At 37.9% G+C, this 9503-nt stretch overlaps 1 protein-coding gene across 3 annotated transcripts; it reads left to right on the forward strand.

Annotated features, from left to right (window-relative positions):
- Positions 1-2628: 2628 nt before the first annotated feature.
- LOC118455422 (secretory phospholipase A2 receptor-like) lies at positions 2629-6747 on the forward strand. 3 transcript variants are annotated; one of them, XM_087845432.1, is made up of 6 exons: positions 3929-4029; positions 5133-5173; positions 5313-5687; positions 5917-6252; positions 6399-6508; positions 6646-6747. In XM_087845432.1, exons 1-6 carry the CDS (start codon positions 3929-3931, stop codon positions 6745-6747), a joined length of 1065 nt encoding a protein of 354 aa, XP_087701558.1. The 3 variants fall into 3 exon arrangements, 2 of the variants coding, with proteins under 2 accessions (XP_087701558.1, XP_087701559.1); XM_087845433.1 differs by having other exon boundaries at positions 6420-6508; XR_015719490.1 differs by lacking the exons at positions 3929-4029; positions 5917-6252; positions 6399-6508; positions 6646-6747 and adding an exon at positions 2629-2734 and having other exon boundaries at positions 5313-5347.
- Positions 6748-9503: the final 2756 nt, after the last annotated feature.

Consider the following 9503-nt stretch of genomic DNA (forward strand, 5'->3'; position numbering starts at 1 on the left):
TATAAAGACTATTAACACGAATCCATAATTCTGAAGAACAGTTTAAGAGAGAGCATTCAATTTCATGCTTTCTATGTTGTTCCACTCTATGTACTCTCTGTGGCATCATCGAAAACTACACTACACATTTGTGGAATTTCTCGCCTTCTTAATGGGCTTGGGACTATCAGTTGTGTTGTTCAAAAGTCAGGTTGGTACACAGCTGACAGTCCTATTTGACAACTGTTACAATTCATATTATGGCAAGAACCAATCAGCTAAGTAAAGAGAAACGGCAGTCCATCATTACTTTAAGCAAGAACTGAAGGTCAGTCAGCCTGGAAAATTGCTTTGAATGTATCCCTAAGTGCAGTTGCAAAAACCATCAAGTGCTACAATGAAACTGGTTGACATAAGGAAAGGAAGACCAACAGTCACCACTTCTGCTGAGGATACATTCATCCAAATCACCAGCCTCAGATATATATAAGTTAACAGCACCTCCGGTTAGAGCCCAGATAGATGCCACACAGAATTTCAGTACCAGACACATGTCTACATCAACTGTTCAGAAGAGATTGTGCGAATCAGGCTTTTATGGTCAAATATCTGCTAAGAAACCACTACTAAGGAAAAGCAACAAGCTTTCTTGGGCCAAGAAACACAAGGAATGAACATTAGATCAGTGGAAATCTGTGCTTTGGTTTGATGAGTCCAAATTTAAGATTCAATTCAATTTTATTTATATAGCACCAACTCGCAACAATAGTTGCCTCAAGGCACTTTATATTGTAAGGTAGACCCTACAATAATACATACAGAGAAAAACCCAACAATCATATGACCCCCTATGAGCAAGCACTTTGGTGAAAGTGGGAAGGAAAACCTTGCTTTTAACAGGAAGAAACCTCCGGCAGAACCAGGCTCAGGGAGGGGCGGCCATCTGCTGCGACCGGTTGGGGTGAGAGAAGGAAGACAGGATAGAAGACATGCTGCGGAAGAGAGCCAGAGATTAATAACAGGTATGATTCAACAGACAGATCTATTAATACATAGTGAGTGAGAAAGGTGACTGAAGAAGAAATACTCAGTGCATCATGGGAATCCGCCAGCAGCTGAGATCTATTGCAGCTTAACTAAGGGAGGTTTCAGGGTCACCTGGTCCAGCCCTAACTTTATGTTTTATCAGAAAGGAAAGTTTGAAGCCTAATCTTAAAAGTAGAGATAGTGTCTGTCTCCTGAATCCAAACTGGAAGCTGGGTCCACAGAAGAGGGGCCTAAAAACTGAAGGCTCTCCCTCCCATTCTACTTTTAAATACTCTAGGAACAACAAGTAGGCCTGCAGAGCGAGAGCAAAGTGCTCTAATAGGGTAATATGGTACCATAAGGTCATTAAAATAAGATGGGGCCTGATTATTTAAGACCTTGTAGGCCTATGTGAGGAGCAGGATTTTGAATTCAATTCTGGATTTAACAGGAAGCCAGTGAAGGGAAGCCAAAACAGGAGAAATATGCTCTCTCTTTCTAGTCCCTGTCAGGACTCTTGCTGCAGCATTTTGGATTAACTGAAGGCTTTTCAGGGAGTTTTTAGGACATCCTGATAATAACAAATTACAGTAGTCCAGCCTAGAAATAATAAATGCATGAACTATCTATCCATTCTTAATATAGGATATTTCTCATTTTAGAGATGTTGCGCAAATGGAAGAAAGCAGTCCTACATATTTGTTTAATATGTGCATTGAAGGACACATCCTGGTCAAAAATGACACCAAGGTTCCTCACAGTGTTACTGGAGGCCAAGGTAATGCCATAGAGAGTAAGAATCTGGTTAGATACCATATTTCTAAGATCTTTGGTTCCACCTGCTGTGTCTTTTGTTTGAGGTGAACGGACGGTCTCTACATGCCTGTTTCCCACTGTGAAGCAGGGAGGAGGAGGTGGGGGAGGTGTGATGGTGTGTTTTGTTGGTGACATTGTTGGGGATTTATTCAAAATTGAAGGCACACTTAACCAGCATGGCTACCACAGCATCCTGCAGCGACATGCCATCCCATCTGGTTTGCATTTCGTTGGACCATCATTTATTTTTCAACAGGACAATGACTTCAAACACACCTCCAGCCTGTGTAAGGGCTATTTGACCAAGAAGGAGAGTGATGGAGTGCTGCGCCAAGTGGCCTGTCCTCCACAGTCACCTGACCTAAACACAATCGAGATGGTGTTGAATAAGATGGACCGTAGAATGAAGGCAAAAGGGCCAACAAGTGCTCAGCATCTCTGGGAACTCCTCCAAGACTGTTGGAAAACCATTTCATTAAGCGAGAGAATGCAAAGAGTAATCAAAGCAAAGGGTGGCTATTTTGAAAAATCCCCCCAAAATAAACATGTTTTGAGTTATTTCACACTTTTTTGTTCACTATATAATTGCATATGTGTTCATTCATAGTTTTGATTCCTTCAGTGCGAATCAAGCACCAAATGTGAAAATCAGTAAAAACATATTGTCAGGCTCAGGAGAGACTCGGAGGCAGACCGTCGCTTAAGTTCACAATTTATTACACGCAGACACCAGGTGCGGATATATACAGGTGAGGGGGCACAGGAAGAGGGTCTCCGGGAAACACAGGCACGGGAAGGGGACGGCTATGTACACAATCCTTCACTGAAGCTCAGGTAGCTCGGACTCCGGCTTTTAGCTCACCAAACGGCGGTCCTCAGGCTGGCGAGAATCTGGCACAGGGAGGAAGAACAGGTAAGCAGCGGCACGAAAGAAACTCGGGGAAAAGCTCAGACTAGGAATGACACTGACGAGTGTTACACAATAATCCAGCGAGGAAGCACTCTCAGCAGCCGCCTTAAGAAGTGAATGAGATGAGATGATTGTTTGCAGGTGTCCGAGCCAGGGGCTGGAGCCGTCATGACTCCGCCCCGGTAGAGCGCAGTGCGCGGGAGGGGAGAGAGAGATGCAGCACAACAAAAACACTTGTAGCCATACAGAGTCAGCCGAGAAGGCACAGGGTCATGACACATATATTACCCACAGTTTTTTATTGATCGTCTTCAATGTTCACAACAATATACTAGGCCTTGGGGGACATGAGTACCTAGGTTGGCTAAGCATTTTACCTTGATTGTTAGCACCCAAGATCAAAGTTCACCTTGAAAAAAAATTTCAAGAAACCATGTCAAGCAATGTATCATATGAAAAGGCATTGAGAGAACTGTACAGCACAATTTTTATATTTTCAGCCCTTGCACTTCAGGGGGAATTGTGCTCTCTTGGTCTCAACCACCTTTTCTCGTGTCTCCCTTCGGAACTTGCGGACTTGTAGTCCATATGTGGCATAGATGTACACTCATAGGCGCAACCCACATACTCAACTCTTCTGCTCAACTCACAAATGCATGGCTTTCCAACCGTACAAGATTTAACAACAACAACAAAGACAGGTCTATTATACAACAAAGACATAATAGACCAAACACAAATTCCTTACTTTTTCTGCAAAATTATATATACATATATATATATATATATATTAAAAATCATATTGCATAAGCATCCTGTCCTAAGGAAGGCAAATATTCTTTTGCATCTTTGCTAAGCTTCAGTGCTTCATTTTCATAAAGACAAATACAAAGGCTACTTGCTAACAAACAAAACACTAATACGTGGAAGAATGAAGTAGGATTAACAACTGCCTATTTGTCCATTTAATCCTTTGTAATAAAATATCTTCCCATCAGGTAAGAAGAGAGTTGTTTCTAAAAATATAGCAGGGAGTTGATCATCTGGGTGGACAGCAGCTGCCATGTCATGATGTTAGGTGTTGTCAACACAAACACATTAGTAATGCTAAAGCATCAATGTAATTTAAATGTTTCTGAGAATTATGGAGAGTTAAATTATATGTAAAGTGTCACTTGACCTGGAAAAAATCTGTATATGAATCGTCTCAGGATTGCTGGATTTTCTGCTGGACTCAGTTTTGGATTCTTAGTTAATACATTTGAGTCTTTGTGTTGGTGCCTGTTCTACTTTCTAAGGTAGTGTATTTTTGTTGTTGTTGTTGTTGTTAGTTCTACTTACTGTCTCTGTCCTCCTGCTTATTCTTTGATTGTTCTCATCTGTGTCTCTTTGTAATTCTCTAATCAGTCTATGTGTTCTTCTGTATCAGGTTGTCCGTAATATTAATCCTATTTGAACTTTTCAAGAGTGAAAAAGCCAAAGATTTTTATACAAAAGAAAGAAATCTTTAACTGTCAAAGTTTAAAACCTCTTTTTCATCATTACTAGGTGTGGCTGGTAATTGTATCCACATAATGGGGCTGCTCAGTTAGGTGATTTATCAGAGGGAGCAGGGTAGATATGCAGACGTAGGCAGTTATAGACAGTTGTTGTTGCCAATTCTTACTATGGTTATGGTTATGGATCCTAACCATACTGTACAAGTATAGTTAGGACATAAGAGTAATTATGTAAGTAATTAAACGATTCACAAAATTGTTTCAAATTTGGTGTCTTCCAGAAAAAACAAACAATTCTGTTCTTAAAGTTTAGTATTTGTCATTTAAACATATTTGACTTATTCAATAAAATAGCTTCAATTCATTTAAAACCAAAAAATAAGTGTCTTTGAAATACATTTAAAAAATAAGTGGATGCTACCAAAGTGACTCATCTGTCCTTGTTTTTATTTGCTTTAAGCACTGTCCTTAAAACTTCTGCCTGTAAATCTAACCACAAAACCTAACAACAAAAACAACTTTAAAATAAAAAATCTGTATTACTTCCATATTGATTTGATTAAGCACAAGATGCCAGTTATGCTTTGAAAGGGGAAAAAAGTCCCTCAAAATGTTAGAACACAATATTGTCACCTTCTTTGATGACTGGTTGATTTATTTCATTTTGTTGTCGCATACATTTGTTTTGGCACATTTGTTAAATGCTCTGGCTCTGCATTCAGAGACTTGTGATTGTAACATTAAATGAAGTAAGGCAGGAAATGCTTCAGTTTCATGGGTTTTAAAAAGTTTGAGACTGAGTGGACTACCACTGAATTAAAAATTCTTTAACCACTTTAGTAGGCTAACAAATGCAAACTGATTTTATTGTATTGTATAACATTTTCTATTTTACATCCTAGAGAAAATATGGTCCTTACAGTGATTTTATTGCTAGTTTCAGGTAAGTGTCATAAGTGATGAAATCCATTCATGAATCCATTTTCTTAACTGCTTATGATGAAATGTTCATGCTGAGGTTAAACAGTGTTATGATGATGCAGTCCTCCTTTGTTTGATGTTTGGTTGGTGCACCTGTACAGGCTATGTTACTCTGTGTTCTCCCACTCATCGGGAGTTCTACCTGATAAACGGGGCTAAAATCTGGGCTGATGCCCAGAGTTACTGCAGGAGCAGTTACACTGACCTCGCCACGATTGGCAGCCAGGATGACATGCAGAGGCTGGTGAACATGGTATCAGCCAGTGGTGTGACAGCAGAGATGTGGATCGGCCTGACACAAACAGGCCCAGCAGCCTGGCTGTGGTCTGTGGGAGAAACTCAGATCAGTGATGGAGTAGTTGAATACACTAACTGGGCCAGTTTACCAAGTTCCACTGACAACTGTGGAGGAATGAGGGATGATGGGAAATGGTTCAGCGCACCCTGTACAACAACGCTTCCTTATGTATGCCAAGGTCAGTGCATTCATGGGAAAGATCATTCAAAATACACACAGCTCCTCTTTCACATAAATGCAAATAAAATAAACTATTTTACTATGTAATTATTCATGTTCATAGATCAAAGGTCAGAAGTCAGCATGTTGTCATAAAATTATTATTTAGCCCTTGCCCTTCGAGGAGAGTTGTGCTCTCTGAGTGATTTTGTTTAGATTTTAATCTTTCTTGTTGTAAATGTTCACAGAGATTGGTTCCAGTGGGTTGTATGTTGTTTTTCAAGGGACGAGCTGGCTATATGCCCAGCAGGACTGTCGCATGAACAACAAAGACTTGGCCAGTGCGAGGAGCCAGGTGGAAAATCTGGCATTGCAGCAAGTAATCAATAGCGCTGCGCTGTCCTCAGTCTGGATCGGTTTGTTCAGAGATGATTGGAAATGGTCAGACCAGAGCGACAGCTCCTTCAGATACTGGGCCAGTGATCAACCAAACAACGATGGAGTCTGTACATTGTACAGTCCATCTCTCAACGGATTCATGGACAGAGGCTGTACTTACTCTAAACCCTTCATCTGCTATGAGGGTAAGAATATAATTCCACAGTGTATCATGTACCTTTTTGACTTCTCGTTGTTTATTTTTATAGAGAACAAATGTATCTGTTCTTTTTAGTTACTGCCATTCTTATTTCCAGCTTATTTAACAAATTAAATGCATGTGAATTTTAAGGTCAAGGTTCTGCCAATAAAGAAATAAAACACACCAGAACTGTTAAGGTGGAATTTAAGTCATCTTTGAACTTAAATGACTTCAGTGTGAGTGATGCCATTCTGCAGCAGGTCAGTTCTCTACTCTAAATTGTTCCATTAATGTGTCTTTTTAAAAGCTCTGATATAAGTCAAGAAGTCACTTTTACTGGATTCAGGCACTTATAATCGTAACACACTGTAACTAGCTCATTTGAATGCTTCCGTAGATCCAATCAAAATACCAGAATGCCAAGGTTCAGTGGAGAGTCCAGCCTGATGGGAAAATTTTCCATAAGGAAGAGGAGAAGGAAATCAAGGATGCCTGTTAGAATACGACATGAAGTTTTCCTGCAGTGAAAAATTACTCACGATTTTGCATGTAGAGAATAAACAAAACTAGCCTTGCGTTAAACGAATAGAGATAAAGGGAGACTTTGTTTTACTGTTTGTTTTTAAAGTCTGCTCACATCATATTTGGAATGCTTTCATTTGGAGGGTTTTTTTTAAGCATGTGGCAAATATAATATGCATATGTGATATATTAAATACTCATTAAAAGTTAGATAAAAGTCTGTTGGTTTATTACTCTGTAACCTACCTAAGGGTAGACATGAACTTTCACTATTTTTTTTCACATGCTGTCTTTTGTCTTAAAACATTATAATAAAGAAACATAGTGAATCACTTTGTTTGTCTTTGGGATTTGTATAAAATATTTGCATATGCCATATAGATGTTGGCACTGACAGCACGCGAGACAATGTTTATTCAAAATTTCATCAAGACTGGTCCGGGATCAAATAGGAAACAAATACATAGGCTACGATTATTATAATATAATGATTAAAAATATTTTCATTCCTCTCATAATATTGCATCAGCTATAACAAAATAATAAGAGAAGCTGCTCTGGAGTAAAAACAAAAGAAAGCAGTAAGAAGTGGAGAAAAAAAGTGTTACTATTATCACACATTAATATCTAATCCATATCCCAGCACTGGATCATTTCACATAATTTTTATAAATACAGCAATCTGAATACTGCTTTGGCCACTTTTCTTTATATAAGGAAATATGTGTACCTCAAGATAAAATAGTGAAAATGGTGATAGTGTTATAAGAGAGGATCTATAAGAAATATTTGAGGGAGGAAGTCTGACTGAAGAAACTAAAACATCAGCATCTCTGGAGGAAGCCAGAAAGAAACACCTCTCATTTCATATCATAACACTTTTTTAATCCCAAAGAAATGCGTTTTCATGGTTGTCAGCTGCTCCCACATAGAATAAAAGAAAACTGTCACGCTGTTAAAAATTAAATAAGTAAATAAAATAAGATTTTTATAAGAATACTCTCATTACTGTCAGTCCCATTTTAAGGTTTATGATGACAGTGAGTGACCTCACTGCTGAAATAAGAGACAGAAAGACAAGTGGCAGGAACACAGACAGATAGAGGAGAGGTAATAAAACAAGATCATTTCAACCACCCAATTGAAATACAGTGTGTTGGTTACATCACGTTTTTGGCACCTGTGATAGCATCTATCAGTTTAGATCTTTACAACATCCTGCTCAGCTCCTCACAGCTAAATTTGTTTATAAAAATGCAAATATGTATTCCATAGGCCATCAGTAAAAACACCAACACACTATGAAATGGACAAAAAAAATAGACTTTCAGAAAGGCAGAAGGACAAAAAGCAGCGACCTGCAGAAGCGCACTGTATCTTTTGCTATGAAAGATCTGGCCATCAGGTAAGAAAAAACAATTGCAATGAGTGATCTGGGTGCAGCTTGGTGTTAGCTCACACTAATAAATTGTCAAAAGACATTCAGAATGTGTAAATTTGGACTTCAGAATTAAATCTGCCAAGGCCTTCATGGTCAATATAATTATTTATTGGTTGGAAATTGACAAAAAGCCTTATAATTTACAAATAATAATTCTTACAAGTGTGGTGTGTATTCTTAACATATGAAAAGATTAAAAATATTATTTTCCATCTGACCTCTGACCTCTCATTCAAAGTCAATAGATTCTGAAGATCACAGTGATAATAATGCTACATAGAGGTATTTAAGACTGTGTTTCTTGCAGTTATTATTGGATTGACAACATTCTAAATATCACTTTTTTGGACCTCTTCAGATAGTGCTTCGAATAATCAGTGTCAGTGTTTAAGCAGACAGCAGAAAATTTAAAAAAGCAACGTTGATCTCAAGCATTATTTCATTGTCATAGTTTTAAAAAGTTGTGTCACTCAAGTTCAAGTTCAGCAAATATTTTTGGCTATATACTATATTCTAATTGTTTCACACACACACTAAACTAGGCTAAACTAAACAAAGAGACCAGCAGAAATACACAGAGACTTTAGACAGGCAATAACAATAAACCAAAACAGCAAAAACACAATGAGAAATAACACTAAGCAATAACAACAATCACAATTCTAGAGCAATGAAGAAACCAAATGCAAAAAACAAAAACAAATAATAAACAAGGATAAAGAACAAACCTCAGAAAACACGACTGTTTTCTTTAGCTTTCCAGCGCATCATTCCCATTTATTCTACCCCATCTTTGACAGTTTTGTCACAGAGATGAAGGGTAGTAAGATGTAGCCTACCGCTCAGCTTCTGGAAAAAGAATCATTGTTAAGCCCAAAAAAACCCAAACCAAATTAAAACCCCAACTTGATGCCACTGTGTGTTTAAAAGATGTGAAATGTGTTTAAACTGTTCGAAACATTGGAACCGCAGTGTATTTGTGCTTTGTTTGCTTGTTTATTACTATGGATCCACTGTAAAAAAAAAATAAAATAAATAAATAATAATAATAATAATAATAATAATAATAATAAAAAATCAATGATAGATGGAGGAAATCAGGAATTTTTCTGTCTTTTAATTGTTTATCTATTGCATAAATACTTTGCTGTTGTATGAATGGCAATGGGTGAGGTCTTTAACAAAAGATATAAAACCTATGAGAATACAGTTAAAAGTTCCAAATTATTGCCCTCATTGTCCAGTCGCCTGAATTCAAATTCATCTATATTGTTACCCAACAGCATAAAAGC

This window comes from Neolamprologus brichardi, chromosome 8, assembly GCF_056152115.1.
Source record: "Neolamprologus brichardi isolate AB-2024 chromosome 8, ASM5615211v1, whole genome shotgun sequence".
Classification (NCBI taxonomy): domain Eukaryota; kingdom Metazoa; phylum Chordata; class Actinopteri; order Cichliformes; family Cichlidae; genus Neolamprologus; species Neolamprologus brichardi.

What these genes read in the sequence shown, in the direction of transcription:
- LOC118455422 (XM_087845432.1), top strand. Translation starts at nt 3,929, where the DNA reads ATGAATCGTCTCAGGATTGCTGGATTTTCTGCTGGACTCAGTTTTGGA. An exon ending in TGCCTGTTCTACTTTCTAAG is followed by an intron (nt 4,030 to 5,132) that starts GTAGTGTATTTT and finishes TTTACATCCTAG; the next exon opens with AGAAAATATGGTCCTTACAG. An exon ending in GTGATGCCATTCTGCAGCAG is followed by an intron (nt 6,509 to 6,645) that starts GTCAGTTCTCTA and finishes ATGCTTCCGTAG; the next exon opens with ATCCAATCAAAATACCAGAA.